This window comes from Aethalodelphis obliquidens, unplaced genomic scaffold (assembly GCF_003676395.1).
Source record: "Aethalodelphis obliquidens isolate GAN/ISIS:26980383/991018 unplaced genomic scaffold, ASM367639v1 scaffold4, whole genome shotgun sequence".
Lineage (NCBI taxonomy): Eukaryota > Metazoa > Chordata > Mammalia > Artiodactyla > Delphinidae > Aethalodelphis > Aethalodelphis obliquidens.
The window spans coordinates 34,183,193-34,206,142 of NW_020837948.1; the positions used below are offsets into that span (position 1 = coordinate 34,183,193).

At 35.6% G+C, this 22,950-nt stretch overlaps 1 protein-coding gene across 16 annotated transcripts in view; it reads right to left on the minus strand.

Moving 5' to 3' along the window:
- PAM (peptidylglycine alpha-amidating monooxygenase) overlaps nucleotides 1-22,950 on the minus strand; it is a 282,583-nt gene that overhangs the window by 21,919 nt on the left and 237,714 nt on the right. For 10 of the 16 annotated variants that reach the window (XM_027100526.1, XM_027100525.1, XM_027100522.1 and 7 more), the window contains 3 exons: nucleotides 19,810-20,130; nucleotides 11,767-11,896; nucleotides 1,130-1,246 (listed from right to left, as the gene is read on the minus strand). In XM_027100526.1, the coding sequence (XP_026956327.1) occupies nucleotides 1,130-1,246; nucleotides 11,767-11,896; nucleotides 19,810-20,130 (568 nt within the window). The remainder of the gene's footprint in view (nucleotides 1-1,129; nucleotides 1,247-11,766; nucleotides 11,897-19,809; nucleotides 20,131-22,950) is intronic. The other 6 variants (XM_027100533.1, XM_027100532.1, XM_027100534.1 and 3 more) reach the window with 1 other exon arrangement.

Here is a 22,950-nt window from a genome sequence, read left to right on the forward strand (position 1 = left end):
AATCTGTTTAACAAATCAATTGGAACGACCTGGATAAAAGAACTGTAACGTGGACAGAGACTCACAGGCTTAAGGAACTTGGACAGAGTTAAAAACACATGGACAATGTCTTAATGTGATTGTGGTCAAACCTGACAATCCACAAGCTACGTTCGTCAGCTTCTAGCCTTTGCAAGGTGTTGTAATCACAGATTTTTTTTTTCATGAGCCAAGAATGTAACACCCTGATCTTGACTAATAAACTGAACTAGATCTCTCTTTTGGTGACTGAATGTGAGAGTTATGATTTGCTTTCAACATAGAAACCCCACTGTTGGCCAAGCTGATTTAGCAGCAGTTGCTCTGCCTTCCTCTTTAATTCCTTTCTGGAATGAGATGCTTCTGATTAATGGGTAGAGCACTGAAGAGACAGGTTCAGACACAATGAGTGCTGGGGCTGGTATATTAGAAGTTGGCCCCTGACTCACCATCTTAGAATCCTATAAAAAGCTAATTATTACCATCTCCATAAGCAGCTGCATTCAAAGTGGATGGCTCCCCACCTTTCAAAGAAGCTGGCTTTCCCTGTGCCTAAGCAGATGGAGTAGGGTATAGCTCCTAACGCTGCCAGGTTATAGCTGTTGTGGACACTCTGTAAGCAGGTGTCCCTTTCTTTCAATGACCATGAATATCAGCCAACTTTTTTTGGCTGCCAAATGCCATCTAGGAATAAGACCAAATAATGAGCAGCTTTCAAAGTCAAATTACCTATGCATGCTATGGAAAGCTGAAAGTGACATTTGTTTAGTCTTCACTTTGAGATGGGAAGAGAGAAGGCTTTTTTCTTAATGGTGATTGGTTGGTGAATTTGGTTATGTAACTTTTCTGCTCAAGAATTTTTTTTTTTTTATCCTTCAGATCTAGCTGAGTAGCAAGTCACTTCATTAGCATGTGTATCAATTCTCTCTGAAGCTTGACTACCTACTAGAATCACCTGGGGAGCTTTCAAACTACTATTTTGATACCTGGGCCCGCTCCCAGACTAAATCTCAATCTAATTTTTGGAAGCGTCCCAGGTGATTCTAATATTCAGTCAGGGTTTAGAACCACCTCTTTAGAAAATGAAAGATAGTCAAGTAATTTAACTCACAGATTTTTTCCACTGGACTGGAGTACTGCGGCATTATTTGGATCTATGACAAGAATAGTGTCTTCTTCAATTGGCCCGAGACCTCTTTGCTGGTAAATAAACTTACTGTCAAAAGAGCTAAAAAAAAAAAAAAAAAAAGCATTAGAATGGAAAATAAACCAATCAGAAACATCAGTGAACTTGAGAAATGCAGACCATTCACTTGAGATTTTAAATAGAGAATCAAGAGAAGGGCTCAGATGCGCCTGACTTCACTCTTTGACTCTTTGCCCTTCACACTTCAGATATACCATTAGCCTGAAGAACTAGTGAATGGTCAGTGGAGCAGCAGCATGGGCAGTGCCTGGAGATGCAAGGTTTCAGACGTACCAAATATGAATTGGCACTTTCACAAGATCCCCAGGTGAGTCATATTCACATGAGACTTTGAGAAACACTACCTAGAACTCTTAAAGTAACTAATTTTTTTCAAAGGCTCTTCAAAATGTTTTAATTCAATAGTTATTTTCTTTCAAACTACAAAAGGCATAACAACTTTTTGTGCAATGATAAGGAAAGTGTAAATGATAGCAGGAAGGATAGTGATCAAAACTATGTTTGCTATTTTACTTGCTGTAGGTACAACATGCAAATACATATTTTAGGATGTAGAACAGAATGTTCAAAATATTTCAAAAATATAAACCATAATTGATTCTTGAAACAAAAATGTGTTTAGAGACATAAAACTTTCTCCATATAACAATTTTTCTGTAAGTACAAAATGGACATCTATATAATAATTAATGTAAACACTAAAATGAATATGACAATTTCTGCTTTTTTAACTCTGTACCTTCCAGGTTATTATAAAATATTATGAACATGTATGTTTATATATATTTTTCATTTATATTTCTATCTGAATTGTTAGTAGTGTCTTTCTTTAAGTTGACAGTTATCACAGACATTGTACTTATTTAAATACCTGTTTTGGAAATTATTTGGGATAAATAACAAAGATAAGCTCTTCTAATGTAAGCTTATGTGAAAGAGGAAAATATACAAAGCGCCAAGAGACTAACTTATATTTTCAAAAGCAAGGAATTGATCAGCACATAGTTAAGCCATATATGTGTGGGTGTTGGGGGGCATAAAAATATATAATATATATATTTTGCCAGATGAATATTTTTGTAAAATAGAATTTGCCTTATAGAATCAGACAAGTCTGTGAAAAAAACTATTAATATTTTGTAGTTCAACTGTAGAAGCAAAAGAATCTGAATAATATTAAATATTTATGGAGAGACATTTGCAAATTTGGAAGGCGACAGACTGCTCAAATCTGTCATACCTCTATTGATTAGTTGGTTAGTATTACTTATGCAAAGTCCCAGTAGGAGAACAAACATTTCAAAATTACATTCTCTTGCCATTAAAAATATACATCACAATTATCTGAGCTTCTTGACTGTCATAGTCTTTTGGGTATTTTTTTCCTGAAAGATACTAATAAGTCCCTGAAGCAGTTCTTATTAATGATGCATTCAACTGAATAAAAAATATTGATTCAGCTTTCTCGACCTAAAACTTAAGTAATATTGCTTACATACGCTATTACGTGTAGTTAAAACCACACACCAGTACCTAGAAAAAAAATACCTAAGTTAACAAAATGGAAGTAACATCACTAACAGAGCAGATTTTATAAGACAGTCATGAGATCACTATTAAACTGAAATATAAAATTTTATTAGTTCGAACCAATGTAAGAATATACAAGGTATTATTAAATCAGGAGACACTGGTAAAGAGCAAACGTGAAGTAACTCTTTCTCAGTACTATGAAACACCAGAGTTTATCCTATATCTGAAACTGTATTTTCAATGTGACTTTCTGTACTAAAAACATCATACCAATTCACCTAGAAAACAAAGGTACTGGATTCAACCATCAGTGATCTATATTTTTAACAACTTGTCTATGATACTGGATAACTTAAGTTCAGTATGTCTAAGACTCATAGTATGTTACAGTTTTATATTCATATGTAATAGGATAAAGTCTCTTCATTTATCATTTCTTTTAAGACCAAAGTCATATTTCTCATTATTCAGAAACATTTCATGATTTGTAGTGGCATAATGGTAATTTAAATAATGTGAAAATTATGTTTTCTCTGACTTTAAGGAGTTAAAATTTGTTTTCCCTCTTTTTTTTTAAAGAAAATTTGAGATAACTGTAGATTTACATGCAGTTGCAAGAAAAAATAATACAGAGAGATTCTGTGTACACTTTACCTAGTTTCCTCCATGGTAGCATTTTGCACAACTACAGTACAATATCATAACCAGGATATTGATATTGATAAAATCCACTGATTATACTTAGATTTCCCTTTCCATTTTGTATTTCCTAAAATTTTCATTTATTCTTGCAGTTTATTTACTTGGGCATGGAATATACTAGTACATTACTTCTCCACCCCACCCCCACCTAGGAGTTAGTAATATGGAAAGTTACCAAGTCCTCATAATTCTTACTAAGTGCTATCCACTTGACATGCAGACAGTGTTCTGACCCACCACTGACAGCTAATAACAGTGGCAGTCCAATTGCCTATTGCATATCTTGATAAAACTGGAGCCTATCAGACCTCAGCATACCTAATTCCATATCTCTTATCTGCAAAATGACAAACCATAGAGGAAGCCTGACATATTTACTTGTTCATGATTTCCCCAAGCAATAGGTTGCAGCAACAGCAATTCTTTGGTCTGTCTTGTCATTCACTTAAATATTCACCATCAGTCTTAAATCTCTGGTCCTACTATTTTAGGAAATAACATTCCTACAACTTATGATGGAGAGAAAGTACATCTCCCCACCCCCACGTTCAAGAGCATATGTTGACCTCCTCTAATTTAAATCATGTTTTTTATAGCTTCAGCTTATTTCTCCAGACACTTAAATATTTAAAAATGCAAACTCTAGTTTAAATTACTCTCTGGCAGCCATGTAAGCTCAAAGTCAAGAACCTGCGATATTGAGCTTGGCTTCCAAGAAAACAAGCTATGTCAAGGAAGAAACATAAATAAACCCCGACTCACAGTCCCAATGCTAGTCAGATCGAATGAAATGTTGTAGCTGATGCGTAGGTAAGTGAAAACATCCTTTATCAATGGTACTGTTCTGCACTGCTCATGAATACAGAAAAAAATGTATCAAGTAGTTGATATTTTGCTGTCACAAACCTAAATTGTGTGTGGGCATCTATACTCACAATCTAGAAATGTCAGATTTCTAATGGTGGGAAAAATAGCAAAATTAACTAATTTGAGGATCATACTCTTTTATTTTATTAACCATTTTTTGGTGATGTTATAATAAATTGTGAAATAGCAAATGAAAGCCAAAAGAAAAATAAGTAACAAAGTAAATAAGCTACAGAGTAAATAAATCAGATTTTGATAATAAAAATTTGGATACACAGAAAATATCAGATCTCTCAACTTATCAAGATTTTTTTCTTAGTATCTCATTACAATGTAACAACTAATAATATGGTTTGTTTTTTAGTGTTTTTTTTATTATCACAAATTACTCCCATGTCATTAGCATGTACAGAGGGCATTTTATGTGATGCTTTAGACTAACCACTTTTCCTATGGTATTTGGCTCTATGATTATTAGTCATAGTATTACTACACTTCCCCATATCCATTAAGGATCTCAGTGATTAGGCAAGTTCTTGAATTTACTGATATTAACATCATTTGAACATACTAATTTACTTCAGTAACATAAATAACAAATAATAACATTCTAGAATTCTTAGAAAGATCATAGCTTTAAGGAATTAACCACAATAGGCCCAACCGTTTCACTGAAAATCTTTTGTGATACCATTTACCAGATGTCTATATGTTTAAACTGGCAGCATCAAGGGACATTCAGTCCCTCAGTGGATTGGTTGATGAGCCCTAATCCTTTCACTTGGGATCACTGGAGCCTCATGCAACTAACAGCTGGCCCCTGGCAGTTACACAGGGCAAGTAATAAAAGGAATTGATGTTTTTCTGAAATGGGAAAATCACACACACACACACACACACACACTCACATTAAATCTGCCAAATAAAGTAATTTATAAACTCTTTTCTAATTCAAAGAAAAGTAACGCTCTAATAGTTCACAAACAGATGTCAGATTACAGAGCTGGATACACTGTTGCTATAGCAAACTGCTTATTTAGTGTTCTAAAGCAGCTACCCTGCATTATATGCTGCAGAGAGGTCTTTATTTCAACCACATTTAACTTTTTACAGGATATAATAATACCCTGCACATTTCACATAGTGCCTGGAGCACTGCTGATTTCTGTTTGCTTCTCTGAAAAAGCACTCAGCGGAAAAGACTGAACTGCGGGCTGTGGGCTGGAATCCATCAGTTCTTTATTTTAGCAATTTGAATCCCCCATTAATGATTTTGCACATTAGCAGCTAATCAAACAGTTTAGATAAGGATGAAAAGAAATGCTTTGCAATATTCTCACACAAAGGAACTAGAATAGGGAGACAATAAACTTCTGTGCCATCAATCAAAATTAAGGAAATGCAAAATAAATAATAGCAACTGAAGACAGAAGTAAAATATAATGTTGTAATTATATAAATGAAGAGGCTGGAGAAAGGACCATAGGTTTTCAAGTGAGAAAATAAGTGGAAATGTACCCTCAACATTAGGAATGCAAAGACATACCATAATAAGACCAAAGACTTTAAACGGAATATAATTTAATACTATGTTAAAAACACTTACTTCTGAATATATACACATTGAAAAATTCCTGTGAGGAAGAAAAAAGGTAGGAAAAGAAACCAGTGTGACTATTTAGTGTCCTGATGGACCTACCACTAGAGACATCTCAAATAGGGATGAAAAGAACAAAGAACTAGGTATCACAGCACTTATCCATCAATAAGGCCACTGGGAATGAGTCACTTAACAAAGTGCTTTTTGTTACTCAACAGAGTGAGGCACTTTTTAAAGTCTTCATTTTTTTGGACTAGGGAACAGAGGCAGGGAGTTCACATGTCTTGATACAGGTCTCAAAGGTAGGAGGTGGTAACCAAGATTCAAACCCAGGTCTCCTGTCTTCAAAAACATGTGGTTTTCTCTTACTAGGATTGACCTCACTGGACTGGAGAATCTCCCCTCTAGTTATCAAATTTAATTTGTAGATGTAGAAGAGATAGGAAGAATAGTCACATAGCCAAGAAGAATCAGAGAAAGTGGCATAAAACTGGAAGAAAATGGCTTGAGTAAAATTGGAAATGGCAATATGAGAGAAAAGGGTAGACTATGGAAACATTCTTTTTGTAGAACTCCTTACAATTTTCTCTCAGATGTGAAGATACTAAGGTACCACTCAGTCATTTTGAGTTCAATTTTCCAGGCCCAATTAATTCTTAAGGTATGAAAGAATTTGCAGATACAGAAGCAGGACCTCAAGCAGATATATCTTAACAGAGACTCCAGAAAACTAGGGAGGCAAATCTTGAACTGATTTTTATGAAAGTGAGAAAGCAGATAGATTTCTGAAACAATAGAACCTCACAAGGTTCCGTAAAACATTGATGAAGAGGTGGTTTGTGAACAAATTTTTGGAGGGCAAATGGGAGAAGATTCCCAGAAGACCACACCTCTAAGGACAAAACTTGCTAAACCAATCATTCAACTATTCAATTTTATAAACAACATGTATAAAGATGTGAAAGGCAAGCTCATCAAACAGACCTAATACCAGGCTGGAAGGGACAGCTCATTCTCTGGTTAATTAAGAATAAAATAATATCTGTAAATTGAAGCAATGCTAAACCTAATGAGTGAAATGTAATTGGAATAAAATCCTGAATTCAGTGTTTTTAAAGCACTGCATAAGTATAAATTTCCAGTAAAAACTTCAGCACAATTTCATGAAATACATTTGGAGATTCTAGTAGATTACAAATTCAACACAGAGTAACAAGGCAACACAAGATATGACTGCTGAAGAAAAGTGAACAGAACCCTTTTACACTAATAGATATCTAGAATACACATCAAGGAAAGTAATTGCATTGCTGATCAGCTAACACATGAGGTATTGTGGCCACTTCTCAACCAAACACTTTAAAGGACTGAGAAACCAGAGCACCTTCAGATGAAAGTATCATGTCAGTATGAAGACTGGCTGAGGGCCTGGGGGATATTTAGTCTGGAGAAGATAAGACTTTCTTTAAATATGCAAATAATTGACATGAATAAATGGGAGTAAATTCACTTTGCATTTGGCTGTCATGAAGGTGAAGTTACAGGACACAGATGTGAGTTTAACATAATGAAGAACTTTATGACATCTAGATGAGTCCCATAACCGGAAAGTATGTCTCATATCTAGGGCATTTGTTGGCACTGAGAGTTCAAGCTCCAGATGACTATGGAAGATTTTGTTTACAGATGTCCCAGCAGGAAGCTGGAGATGAGCTCTCTGGTGGACATTTGCTATTCTGGGTGCCCAGGGTCTACTGCCCCATTTTGTGCTAATGAAACCTCAGTTTTTCTTTAGTTGACCCAACATTCTGAGCCTCACTCTCAGTCCACTTGCTTTTGATAATGTCAACTCTACTCTCACATTCCAAGGATAGAACAAAAAGTTAGGCTAAGCCAAACAGTAGATTTCAGGGCTTCCCTGGTGGCGCAGTGGTTGAGAGTCCACCTGCCGATGCAGGGGACGCGGGTTCGTGCCCTGGTCCGGGAAGATCCCACATGCTGCAGAATGGCTGGGCCCGTGAGCCATGGCCTCTGAGCCTGCGCGTCCGGAGCCTGTGCTCCGCAGTGGGAGAGGCCACAACAGTGAGAGGCCCGCGTACCGCAAAAAAAAAAAAGAGTGGATTTCATTCCTCTGCCCACAGTGACTGGTTTAGGATGCAAGAAATATGACCTAAAGTCAGGTAGAACACTGACAGTGTTTTAGAACACTGAAAGTCTCCATTTAAGGATCTCCTGTTGACCTACATCAGGGAAATAGACTACCTCTTCTATAATTCTGAAGCTGCAAGTGGGGAGAAAGATCAATCAGGGTCTAAGAATGGAGCCAACCAGGAGAAAATTGTGTTAAATAGGTGCTGGTGGTGTCGTTTGAGCTACCATACCCTTAAAGTTTTTATTTATACAAACTAATAAATTTCTTTTCCTAAGCTAGTTTGTGTTGGGTTTTCTCCCTTATTGGTTACGGAAAGAATTACAAGTGATAAAACTTCCAAAATCCCTTCCAACTGCATGTGAAGAAATGACAAGTGGTATAATGGAAACACCTTTTAGCACCTAAAAATTAGGGATAAAACCCATGATTTACTTAAGAGGGTATGTGATGTGAGGCCTGCACAGCAGAACCTCAGCCATAGCTGAGATAAATAAAAGAAAGGCCAAGAAGCAAGCCTCTGACAATGGTGGTGATTTTGACAGAGACCGAGGAACAGCTGTTACTGAGGCAGGAGCTACCCAGCTCCTGCTGGGAGGCATTTAAAGAGCTCTAGCTGCCATGCCGCCCGAGCACCAGGGCAGACAAGAGGCTCTTTAAAGTTTCATTACACCCTGCTGGTAATAGGCATTTCCTATTTTAACTAGAAGAAGCCATACTGACAGGGAAGAAAATGGAAATCAAATTGAGAAAGGGAGTTGACAGTCATCTTTCAGGAGGGTAAGTGTTTTATCATCATCATTATTATTATTACTACTATTATTATTTTGTTGCTATGCTTATTTAGCATGATTAAGTAGAAAAGTAAGAGTTGATCAAGGCTATCAGGTAGAAATGAAGAGTAATACTACTTATAAAGACAGTTTTTGTGATGATATCAAAAGAGCTTTGAGTACTGAGTATTAATTAGGGATTACTATTAACTCCAAGTACTGTCTGATACTTAAAGAATGATCAACTACAAAAAATTAGGGGATATAGACTACTAAGATTTGATTTAGAACAAGCTCTAGCCTTATGGAACTTATAATTTTGTGAACATGAGAAGTGTCAGGATGGGAAAGATTCTGAGGAAAATTAATACAGGATTTCTCATCTTTCTATCCAAACAGTGGTAGCAACAAGAATGCAATTTCCACCCCATTTTTAATTTCCATTGTCTCTCACTAGCACATAATAAATTTTTCTGGAAAGTGCTGTCTTTTTCTTTGTATAATCCTTGGATAGTCAATGAGGAAAAAGAAAAATTATGTACGTTGTCTATTCTATATAATGCAACTTATACATGTAGGAAGGATGGTCATGTATGACCATTCAACGAGCAGGGCCCACATATCCGAATCTATTTTCCTACAAAATAACTAACAGAGTAATCCACTTCTTATTCCCTTTATGAATATTAAAGCAGACAGTGTTAAAAGCAGAGATCCGAGTGCCAGAAGAGAACTTCCTCACAACCATGGATTGCAAAGGCTGCTAGAGGCCAACAGGAAATACAAGAGAGGCAGAAGGAAAGAGAGATAACAAATATTCTTACACCTGAAAGATAAAAAAGAAGAAGAAGAAAGAAGAAACAGATTTAATGAGTTAAATCAGCATGACTGCCCTGAAAAAGTCTTGCATTTTTGGCCCTTTGTCAGTGCCATTTATCAGGGTAAACACACTGGGGCTTTGGTAATGGAACTGGAATCTATTTACACATGATACTGGTTATCTAGATGAAAGCAAGAGACCAGGAAAAAGCAGGTCTTCAGCTAGGACGGCCATATATGTCCCAGAAAATGTTCTTATGTGGCTCTTGTTTCACAGTCTTGTGTCATCTACCCCAAGCTGGCCTTTACAGATCCCTTTTTATTCTTTTCTATTAAACTATTCCAGCCTCTGCTGTTTACTTGGAATGAATATCACATTAAAATGGAAAATTGGACTTTGTCCGATTTAGCTTTAGCCAGCTGAAACAGTATCAATGGGAGAAAATGATGCTGTAATTTTCTCGTCTGGTAAAATGTGGCTAGAAATCCATGCGGAAAATGTAGCAATATTCATTAAAATGAAGAATATGCTACAATGAATAGTAATAGTTTGCTTTTGAAAGTGCTTGTGAAAATATCATTAGATGTTCAATAATGACTAAGATGATGTAACAGAGATGTATAAATAGGGATGCTGAGTTCGATGGCTTTGAATTCTGAATTGATCTCTTCCTCAGATTCCATTTTTGAGTGCGACAACTGGAAAGGACAATTAAACAGTAACAAAGCTATCAATCTATTTTGAAATGCTAATTGAATTCCATCTTCAACTACACAAAGAAAACTACATACATGCGTATGTGACACAGCAGGCTTAGCCTAAGTTTAATCAGTATCTCTGAAAATGGAGGAAGAAAACAATTGAACTGTGTATGTGGATCCTCAATTTTCCAAATGAAACCCTACAGTTGTACACTTGAAAGGAGAGATTCATTACACTTAATTCATAAGATATTAAAAAATTTACCTTCATATGTAGATTTGTGTTAAAACACATGAATAAATGGATACTCAGGAGAATTAAGATAACCTGCTAAATTTTGGAATAAGCTCTTAAAAATACAATCATGTAGATGTGCTCGTAATCCTCTAAAAGGCAGCAAGTTTAACAAACTGGGTAAGTAGGCCAACTCTGGAGTCAGATGGAAAGGAACTGAGGCCTGACTCTGCCAGGCTAACTGTGAGGTCTGGGGCAGGACACTTACTTCCTCTTGGTTTCTTCACCTGTAAAACGTGAATGATGATGATAATAACAGTGCCTAAATGTTGTGAGGTAATTTATGTAAACAGAACAGTCACAGGAGCACAGTAAACACTCAATGAATGTTAGACTTTTTTACCAAAACTCCCTATAAGATGATAGTGGAAGACAGAATAAAAGGTTGGAAAGAGAAACCCAGAGGGAAAAGCGGGATATTAGTTTTAGTGTTATTCTTAAGTCTTGTTACTCTTTAAGTTTTCGGTGCTCATGAAAAATGCAAATTTGAGTAATAAAATTAATCTGTATGGAAATGTGAAGGCCAAGGTACTGACTCTTTCTATAATATGGTGGCCAAGCTGCTCTAACTACAGTCTCCAGAAGGCACTGTTATCATGCCAGGGAGCAGTCTGATGGAAAGGGAGAGTCCAATGGCCTTACTATGGTTCTGTACCCAGTACATGAAAATAATGAAGTGCTTTATTGTAGTCAACTAGTGACTTTCTTCGTTGATCATTGATCATGATGCACTTTTTCTGAAGTCTTGAAATGCCTCAGCCATGTACTGTCTTAACTGCCTTTAATGTTACTTTCCTTAGGAATGTGAAGGTAGCTTCAAGGGGGAGAGAGCAAAATCCTAAGTAGGCAGAATCACAGACATTTATTGCCTTCTTTCCATAAACTAGTTTGTGAAACTACCTTAATTGTTTTCAAATGCACAAGACTTTCTCTTTTCTATGTGTCACAGTCATGTACTAAAAGAACAAATATGTTTTGCTCACAAAAATCAAGTTCAAAGAAAACCTTGATAGTTCTCTCACCATTATTCTCAGTTTAATGAAAAGCAATGCATGCTATTTTTATCTTCATTTACTCCTTCAAGGAAAAATTAGTACTTACTTTCCATCCCAGACATGGTTACCTCTGTGGAAAATCACCAGATTATTCGTAGGGTCCAGAGCTATCCCAGAAACCTGGCCTGGTAACAAGTATACTCCAGGCCAATCCAGTGCCTCTTCTACATGGAAATCTAAAAGATAAATCCATACATTTAGTGTAAAAAAGAAAGCTAGTATAACCTCATGAAGGTTCACAATGAATATAAGAAGTTCATGCAGTAATGTCACTAGATGCAAAGAAAAAAAATCAAGCCATGCTCTACATAAAATATACCACAGGCACATGCCAAGGAGCCTCCTGAGCTATGAATAAAGTAAGTGACTGTGAACTTGTTTGGGGATATGCTCTTTTCCTGTTGATAAGATGCCTCGTAAAACCAGTTTATCCTTAAGCCATTAAGGGGCAAATTTGAGACAGTCTTCTTAACAAGATTCTTACTTTAAATTAGTATCTTTGAAAAATATGGCAACATGGATGGCATCATTTTAATACAAAGCTTTAAATGTTGTAAATAAATAGTATTCTTAGGCAATAAGCCCGTTTCTATGTGTTTGTGTGTGTCTGTCTTTCTCATCTAACTTCTGTATAAATTGTGGATGTTCAGAATACATTAGACCTTATAATAAACCATCATTGATAATACCTTGTACAAGGAACTATGTAAGATACCAGTCTCATTTCACCTAACTTTAGTGTTCCTATAACAATGGGAATGGAGAGATATTCTTTCACTGCTTATATTTCACTGTTTCCTAACACAAGAAAGGAAAACATAACAGGAACTCTATGACTGAGTGATTTACAATCACTCTCACTTCTGATCAGAATACACTTATACTTAGAGAATACCTAGGTTCAATTGTTAACCCCTTTTATAAAAATGCTCATGAATAAAGAGGTACCATGTACAGAGTAGCTCTATTAACTGAGGATATAAAGTTATGAAGATGCCGTGAAATCCTTTGTATCAGTGTCAATATTTCTTTCCCTCTGAAACGCTTCAACAGAGATGCTGAGAAGTAAAAAAGCAGCAGTTTGAGTCTCCTTTCTCCTTCCCATACTCTGGAGGATGTGGCAACATGCAGTGAAATCCTCAAAGATAAACATTAAAGACTGGAGGAAGAAAGGGAAACACAGGGCTTGTACAGTCAGCTTCTGAAAGCCTGAGAGGATGCTGGTGTGGGAGTAAACACTTTAAGATAATTCTCTCAACTATACAACAGGAAACAGTAACTTTTCACTCAAAATATTCTTACCTTTGCTCATTTAATTTTTAAAACAAAAATTAATAACACAGCACAATCTATAGGATGCCTGGAACAGTTGTGTCTACAACCTTTGCTGAGGCATATTCAACAAATATTCCCTAAGTGTATTGTCTATGTAAGGTGTTATGTAAGATTCTGGGGACACAAAGAAATAAAGCATGGTTTTGGTTCTAGAGGGACTCATAGGATAAAATGAAAAAAAAAAAAACCCCAAAAAATAACCAAAAAACAAACAAAAAACAGAAAGCAAACATTTATGACGCAGTACAGTGCAGGAACACAGGAAAGGGCCCATAATCCTTCCTGAGGCTTGGCTGGGAGAGGGTAGGTGTTCTCACTTAAAGTTTATTGAATATAGAAGTAGGCAGAGAATATTTCAGTCAGAAAGATGGAAAGTGAGGATGATTATAATTGCAGAATGTGTTTCAAGATCTTTACGTAATTTGTACGTCTTTAAGGATATCTGTGTATGTCAGGAGCGGGTATGAGAGTGACAGGCAGGATTAACAGACCCCAAGATCTAGTTTAGACTGGAAAATATACATTTGTAGAGAACATGAAGGTATGGATTTAACAATGAATTAAAGAATGTAGTTTTGAGCTGTGGTGTCTTGATCTATACTGTGATTAATTTTGAGGTATGCTGCAAGTACTTTATTAATAGCAGTAAAGCACAAAACTTGGGAATAATTTACTTCTGAAATATATTAGAGCACGCGAGAATGTCATTCTCACTCATGTGTGTTTTGCTATGTCTTCCTGAGTTGGGGAGAAGTGGGCAGAGTAATAACTGGCGTGCCTAAATTTGCACAGCAGTGGATGTAAATGGGGCTGCTAGGATGAATAGCATTCATCATCTATCACGCTTATTATCTATCATAATAGGAGAAAAGGATGCAAATTGTGACTATAGGCGACTGGGAACCACTGAAGGTTTTCAATCATGGGGTGACATGAAAAAAACTGTGTTTCTGAAAGTGAACTCAGGAAGCAGGGTATAAGTATTATAATTAGAGACGTATGGATGGATTCCCCAAAGAAAATGTTTCAAATTATTTTTAAGTTGCTTGAATCTCAGGTTGTACTTCATTCATTCTCATCTCAGTTACAGCTTGTCTTTTCGGTGGTCATTCTGTACTCATTCAGCAGCTCCTGAAGATTCTGGATGGGCTCCAAGGGAGACTTGAACCTCATAACAATACAGATATTTAGTCGCTTTCATCAGCTTCTCAGAGCCCAGCACCACTACAACTAGATGGAATTTTGTGAGGGCAAGGATCATGTCTTATTCACTGTTTTGTCACTAAGTCTTGCACGGGGCCTGGCCCATTGTAATGGCCAAAAAAATGCACTAAATTGAACTCTATGCTCCAGTCTCTACTTGCTTATGTTGTCAACTAGCATTTAAACACCCTTATAATCTTTTAGTTCACTTGTACTACCTCTTTTTACCCCTAGTATTGTGCTGAAGCTACCGTGAAGAGACTAAAAAAAAAGCTAATTGGCTAATTATTTTCATTAAAGACAATAAACAAATGTCAGGTTTCCTGGAACTTTTCTATTCAGTGGTCCACCAACAGGTACTGGAAGCGAGATGCTCATGAAGATTCAGAAATATTAATTCTGATAGAAATATGCAATGTCCCAAATGTCAGTAAATACACTATTCTGGCTTCAAATGGGGATTTCATCAAATATTGGAAATACTGTATAAAGAACCTTAATCTGGCTGTGAATAACCCTAATTATCACTGATCTTAGATTGGTAAGCACTCAAAAAGCACTGCCTAATGGGTTGTTTACCTATTTTGTCATTTATAAGAATCCCTTTTGGTTGGGAATTTTCAAGAAGAAAAAGCAGTGTAAATATCTAGAACATATTTATATACTTTTGGTAAATTTTCAAAACAGCAAAGGTGATATGTGAGGAAATATATAAGAGGGTTAACACTGAAAGAAACTTTGCTCTTTTTGTCAATGCAAAGAACTATTTTGTGCACAGCAAGAACATTCAGAGAAATTATATTAAATTATTTTGAATTTCATTTAAAAATATCATTGTACATTTATTAAGATTACCCAGCCAAGACCTCAAAACTTTCAGGACCTCAAAACCTAGGTCTCTGTGTTAATTACAAATTCTAAAATAGTTAAAGGAAAACTGAGTTCACATCTTCTTCTGTGAACACTACCTCAGTTAATTGATGTTTTTGCTTCCAGTGTCATCTTTTTCATTATTAGGCAGTTAAAGGCTGTTCTCTTTAAGATTAAATGATCAAGAACAAAGCAGTCATTGAGGACTAGTGCTGTATGGATATGGAATAAATACTGATGTTTTCCCAATCCCTGCCCATCTTTATAAGAGAATCACAGAATGCTAGAACAGGACTGGCTCATCCCAGGTCATTTTCTCTATTCATAAAAAAGGAAATACAGGCTTGGGCAAGACTTCAGTCATCAATAGCAAGGGTAATTATTTCCTAATCCTCAATTACAAATATTTCAAATCCTTATTAAAAATTGTATGACAAAATATATTTGGCTTCTAACTTAAACTTAACATTTTCAATCATGGAAAAGTTAAAAATTTGAGTTCAGATTCCTCTTAGTTTTTATCTAAGAAGTAATTCAGTGTATGACTAATGTTGTAGACTTACAGTTTTAATTTGAAAATTAAATACAAATTTCTTACATGTGACCTTGGGCAAGCCAACTCCAAGTGTCAGCTGCTCTAAATTCACATGTCAAACGATAGGATTATTTCAGAAGAATCTTTGTATTCATTATAAATAAAGGTAATTGTGCATATTCCACCATATATTTAGAAACAAAGTTACTACTTTCAAAAAAAATTAAACATTACTATTAAAATTGTATCAATAAATCACTAAGAGGATTAATGAATTACACCTTTCCAGGAAAGATTAATGTTAGTAATCAATGCTGCTTTCATATGAAATTATCAATAAGCATTTAAAAGGGCATTTTCATTTATCTGTGTACATAAGGACTAACAGACAAAGTTGAGAAAAAACATAATTTCAAACCTAGGACTATGACTTATCTTCACCATAACAAGGCTCTTCATATTTAATCTTAAGGAAAAGACCCTAGTGAAATCAGTAGAAGATTTCAACAACAAGAACAAAATAAAGTGGTTGCTCTTTCTATACTTGCAAATTCTCGTTTAGTGAGGAAAAGATGCCTTATTTTGGTCAGGGATTGTTATTCATCAGAAGTGCCAACAATAACTATAATTAACTGAAACTATAGGAGAAATATTTATACTCAAGTGAGAAAGAAAACAAGAATAATTATAAGGTCTTATTTAGTGGGAGTGAAGTGAGGAAGAGAATTAAGACATAACTAGGGGCTCAGAAGTATTAGCAGAGTTCCTTTTCTTTTAAAAATTTAACTGCAAACAAATCCTCACCTTAGTCAAATTGTTTGGATATTGATTGAGAAAGTATGACCAAAGGCAATCTACACCTAGAGTTATTACAGTTGTAGATAAGACGATGGGATGACTGGAAAAAACCAGCATATGTATCTTACCTATCTATCTATTATTTTATTTTATTGTGAGAGGCAGAGTAATAAAGTGATTAAAAACCAAGACTTGGAGCAAACCTGCCTGGCTTTGAATGTTGGTTTATTGAGCTGTGGCACTTTGGATCCATGGCATGACCTTTCTATGCCTCAGTTTCTTCCTCTATAAATGGGTTTATAAATAGGGTTGTTATGAGAATTAAATGAGTTAATGCATCTAAAACACTTAGCCTGGCTCATAGTAAGGGCTATGTGTGGGTTTGTTTTCACTATTCTCCTCTCCTCCAGAGATGAAAATTCAGCCTACTGAATGCTTTATTTTACCCTGGGAATTCTATAAGACTTGAACCTAGGGGTCAGCATATGACCGAAATATGTTAAAAGTAATGGATTCTGAGTCAAGAAAAAGTTGTCCATAGAAATTAAGTAAAATGTAAATGTACCATAACAATATTTAAAGATTCTGTGCATTCTCTTATCTGATGGGAAGCATCACACAAATGCAGATGTATTTTCTGATGTCCAAGGGTGTGTAACAAATGTTGAATCAGGCTTCCATATGCTAGCAAATAGTAGTCCAATCAGATCTGACAGCAAGAGAATAGCTGTCTGCAGTTTTAAATTTATTTTTCAACGAATCTAGTTTCCAGAAGGCAACTAGAATAAAGGCTATGATTTCCTTTCTACTCTATTAATGCTGTCTCAATATAGATGTCAAACTAGTGGTAGAAACCAAACTGTTAAGTGTAAAAAGGAGTGCACTTGCCTCTCAATTTACCAGGTTGCATATTTTCACACTGTACATCATATATTACAGGAAAACATCAAGGCAGATCAATGTAAGTGATCAGCGATTTGAAGAGCCACAAACTCCCATTATGGTAGAACACTGCCAAGTCATTTTCTCAATTTATCAACTCAGAGTGCCAAATTTTGCAGCTTTCCTACACATTGCAAGAAAATTCTCTCATGGATGCTACTTAAGCTAAAATAATTAATATTTAATAAATAATTAAAATAATAAAACACCAACTACTTTGGTGTTTAAATTTTTGAAATCTTAGTCCAACTTGACATTAATGGTAGCAATTATAATCATAATTATTGTTAACATATAGCACTTATTAAGTGCTTTTCTTTAATTAAAGTTAGATATTAGATAGTGTTATGGTAAACAGTGAAAGAAAATTGAAAAGACTTTTAGAAATAGCTTACCTAAATATGAGTTTTGTTATTTTGCATTTAATTTTTAAAAAATTTTGAATCAGAGCAGTGAAGTAACACTAAAATAAGTCATTTCAGAAAGGAAATACATGCACATCTTCTTCCTGTAACTAGAATTTGTGCTCTGTTTCTGTAACTCATTGCTTTATTGATTTCAGTGACATTCACCCACATACTTGGAAACTTTCTGAACCAGATCCTGGAGAAACATTTTTTTCCTGGTCACTGCCATTCTGACTACCTTGGAAGGTATAAGAGGATTTGGCCAGTAAGTGTATTTTGAGTATTTTAAGCATTTCTTTCTTAGAAAAACTAAGTAGGTTTTAGGAATACAATTCCTTAAGTCAAACTGTGATTTTTACATTGACATTTATGATGCCTATAAATGACCATGATATTATTTCACATCAAAGAGTAATAAAGGCAAGTCATAGATAACTAGAAACTAAATTTTTGGTGGTGAGCACACTGTAGGGTATACAGAAATAAAAATATACTGTTGTACACATGAAACACATATAATGTTATAAACCAATGTTACTTCAATAAAAAATAAATACTTCAATAAAAAAAAGACAAGTCATGGAATAAAGCAGGATGCAACTCTAACACTTCACGCTTGAATAGAATTGTATTCTCACCAAAGAGGCCCCTTTCCCTTTTATATTTATATGTTGTTCGGGTTCCAATTTACTGTCTTTAATATAGATGTTCAGACAGACACTCCAGTCTTTCTATGAAACGGATAGGGGCATGATAAACTGCAGATTTCTAGACATCATACTCAGAGATGTCAATTCAGTTGGTCTTCAGTAGGATTCAGGAGTCTAGATTTTTCATAATCACCCTAGGTGATTCTGATGCAAGAGGGTCCAGGGACCACCTCTTGAGAAACACAGTTTTATTAGGTAAATTTAGAAGGAGTTAGAGCAGGGCTGACCCTGTTTAAATATGAAGAGGTAAAAATCTGGGTTCCATTTAACATCTCATAGAGACTATTAGGCCAGTCCTAATGGTCAATGATTAAAACTCCTGTGTTAGCAAAAGGCACTGCATCCTAATTTTTTTCAATTATAAATAAAAATCAGTTGGGTGTTGAATAATTTATGGCTTCCTGCAAAGCTGTATTTGAAAACATCAAGCTGGCAGCCTGTGCCATTCCAGCCCACGCATGGACAGCTGCCATGCATGCATATCCGTTACTTTTTTGGGGATTATCTCCACATGCTGTATTATTTGGCTTTCCACATTAGCAAGTAACATGAAACACAATCAATATCACAGAAGCCACAACACAATTAAAGACAAAGATGAGGCATCCATAGCTTGCTGGTACAGAAACCTGAAGGGAATAAGGTATTGTCCTCTAATTACAGAAGCCAATCCTGGTTAGAAGTAAAGATAAATCTGATAGTTACTGACTTGCTGGAGGTCCCTTCAGATATAACTACTCAACTTTCCAATTAAGATAGTAATTGATAATGGAACTCAAGAAGTCAAAGTCATAAAAATGGTTACATTTTACAAGTCAATTGGATGAGAACGTTGGAAGTGTAAGATTCCTCTGAGAGGAATTTAATTACCTTAAAGGAAGGTAGTGTATAACCATTCCATACACCAGGACTTTACATATCAGGTTTGAATTTTCAGTTTATTCCCATTGAACTAAATGCAGAATGTTGATTTTGAAAGAATCTGTTACCCTGAATTTCATATGCCACCCTCCCCAATATGATCCAAAGATTTGGGGTCTTAGTAATTCTGGCTCATCATCTAAACAGAGATTGAATTTACGTATTGATAGTACTGGACCAAAACAAAAAGAAAAACTCCTCAAACAAAGGTGATATCTGACAACCCAAATCTGAGTCATGTTTTTTCTAATGATAAATCCTTTTCATTGATGAGCTTTCTCACCCATTAATTTTTATTCCCTTCAGATTTTGCTTATGTGGATTGTAGCGTTTCACATTTTATTCTTTAAAAGAAGCCCTAAACGCACCTCCTGTGTGTTCTGGTTCCCAGGTGCCTTCACCGGGTAGCGGCTGCTGTAATGACAAAACTCTGCTCTCTGCTGGCCTCAAAGTAGATGCTAGTTTGTGGAATTTGTGAATTCTGTCTCTGACAAGAAGAGCATTGTCCCTCTCATGTTCTGCACTCTCTCTGGCATCAGACTGACCAAGATCCTTCTTTTGGACTACGTTTGCAATCTCAGCTACCAGGTCTGACTCTGATTCTGCCTTTTCTGTAGGATTATATTTATGCACATGAACAACATCTTCCCTTTCTCCTAGCAGCTTGGAAAGTAGTGAATAGAAATCACCTGTGAAAAAAAAGAGAAGAGATAAGGGGTGGAGAGTTGATAAGATTGCAAAATTTACAAAATTTTGTGCCTTAAATAATATCATCTGATTCCTCATAATAAGTGAGAGGGAAGGTTGCTCTCAGATGTTCAAGCATGGGGAGAAAAAGATGATTTTCCAGAACAATGAGAAAATAATATGCTTCACATTTCATCTTACAAACCACCCATTTCCTTCTGTTATCTCAGGAGCCAACAACACTAAATAACCTCTATTAGCATAATAGTAGAAACAAAATAATGTGCATGTGACTGCAGGGCATGTTTTAATAAATGGTTTTCACAAGGTTAGTTTGGATTGATTTGGAAGTCAGAGTTCATCAGCTTTCTAAAATATTATCAACACTACAACAGAAAACAGCTATCTTCACAGGCAAACCCTTTGAAGTTGTCTTCTAAAAGCCTATTAAAGTGTAATCCACAAAAAATTAAATGTAGGGCTTCCCTGGTGGCGCAGTGGTTGAGAGTCCGCCTGCCGATGCAGGGGATGCAGGTTTGTGCCCCTGTCCGGGAAGATCCCACATGCCGCGGAGCGGCTAGGCCCGTGAGCCGTGGCCGCTGAGCCTGCGCATCCGGAGCCTGTGCTCCGCAACGGGAGAGGCCACAACAGTGAAAGGCCCGCGTACAGAAAAAAAAAAAATAAAAATTAAATGTATATTTTTGAGCAGGTGCTATAAAACACAAAAAAATCTAACATCCACTTGGCAACTGGAAAACCAGTTTTATTATTTTGTTAACTGTGCTAATGTAAGTAGCTCCAGTTGTTTATTTTAAATAAGAAACGAATAAATTTCAGAAAAATAATTTTGTGAGAAACGAATATTTTTAAAACAGTTTCAAGCAAAAGAGATTTTAACAAACTAGTATCATTGGAATGATACATCACTGAAATGTATTTCATGTCTTCCTGTACTAAGAAGTAAACTTGGATATGATAATATAATTCCATGAAAACAAACTATAAAATATTACAACAGATACAAAATGTGACTATGGAAGGCTCATGAAGCATTTTAATCCTCATCAGTTACATCTATGGCTTCAAATCCATTCACATCAACTGTGTGAATGGGAAACATGTATATTCTCTATGGAATCATAAATCTGCTCTTCTAACCCAAACCCAAAGGAAACCCACAGTTTTTCCTTTTCTCACTCTATACTAAGTGCTGCTAATGAAACTTATGATTGTGGAGTCCTTTTGCTTAAGTTTTAATTACATTTATAGCATGATCAGAAAACATTTATAAAGTCTTTTTTATGACCATTAGGAAATAAAAATAATAACTGGTTTAGCCAGGATACATTTCACTAAAGAATATGTTATTAAAATATTGGTGCAAGGGGATATGAAGTCTTTCCAAAATGATGCTGAGATCCTGTCATGTTTATAAATAATCTTGGTTTAATGGTTCAAAGTAGGTTTTCAATTCTTGCCCATGAAAGCAGCTTATCCTAGGTGAGAACTTCAATCAGAAAATAATTACCAAGTATTAGGGCCAATATCAGTAAAATGAACAAAGCAAATTACAATGCAACCAATTCTGGTAGGCCACAGTGGCATTCTGCCTTACAGAAGAGAAATTAACCCATTACTGTGTAATTGTCCTGCCCCACACACTAAATATAAATAGCTTAATACGCTGTTGTGCAATGAAACATTTTATATAGAAGATGAAAACAAGATGACTTCAGGAACAGAAAAAGAACACAATTTTAAAACTTGAATCCATGACATTAGGCTAATGTTGATGGAGGAACACAGGCTTAGAACTATGCATAGTTATTGAGGTTTGTCAGTAAAAATCTAAAAGCTGTGATAAAATACCAAATACAGAGTACTCGGTTCCTTTGAAATGATCATTTACAATGATCACTGGGTTAGGTAAACAAAAATTTAGCAACGTAAGAGGCTTGGCTTCACACAAATGCACTGGCCTTGTGAGAACACAGCTTCAGAGCAGCATCTCACTTCTAGAAGTTACATGCAGGAGCCCACTAGATGGCTATCTCTTACATTCTTATACACAAACCAGAAAGGTTTCTTTTCTTTTCTCTTCTGGTGTATGGAATATATGAAATCCCAAAATGTTAACCGTCTTTCTTAGTCATATTAAGATCGTGATTGAGGAAATCTACCTAACCTTGAGTACGATGGATGGAATAGAATATAAACAGAGGAAGTTGGGTGGTCTCTACCCCAGTTTCATTTCTCAATATTCTCTTTTTCTTTTCAGTTTATATTATAGCCATATTGGACTTTTACTTCCTTGAATGTCAACTCTAAGAAGATGTTGTTTCTTCTTCCTGGGACATTCTTTCCCTAGTAATCAACTAGTTCCTCAACCTTCAGATTCTACTTAGGCGTCACTTACATCCAAGAAGCCTGCCTTGACAATTGCTGCTATGTGCACCTACAGCACTCTGCTCTTTCCTTGTATTGTTATTACCCGATGTCTGGTCTGCATTTCACACTAGTGTTCGGATCCAACCCCTGACACTTAATAGCTATTTTCTGTGCCTTTAAGCAAGTTACTTAGCCTTTTAAAATAGATAATGACAACTACCCTTAAAAATTGTTTTGTGGATTTAAAGAAGATAGTTAATGTAAAATGCCCAGTCCAGTGTATTTCATAAAGTAGATATCACTAAATTATAGCTATTATAATTACTAATGACAAAGATATAAACTCTAGTTGCAACATGCATCTGATTCAATCTATTGTTTACCTAAAATTTTTAAAAATCAGTTTCTGTTTCGTATTGGTATTTTCATAATGG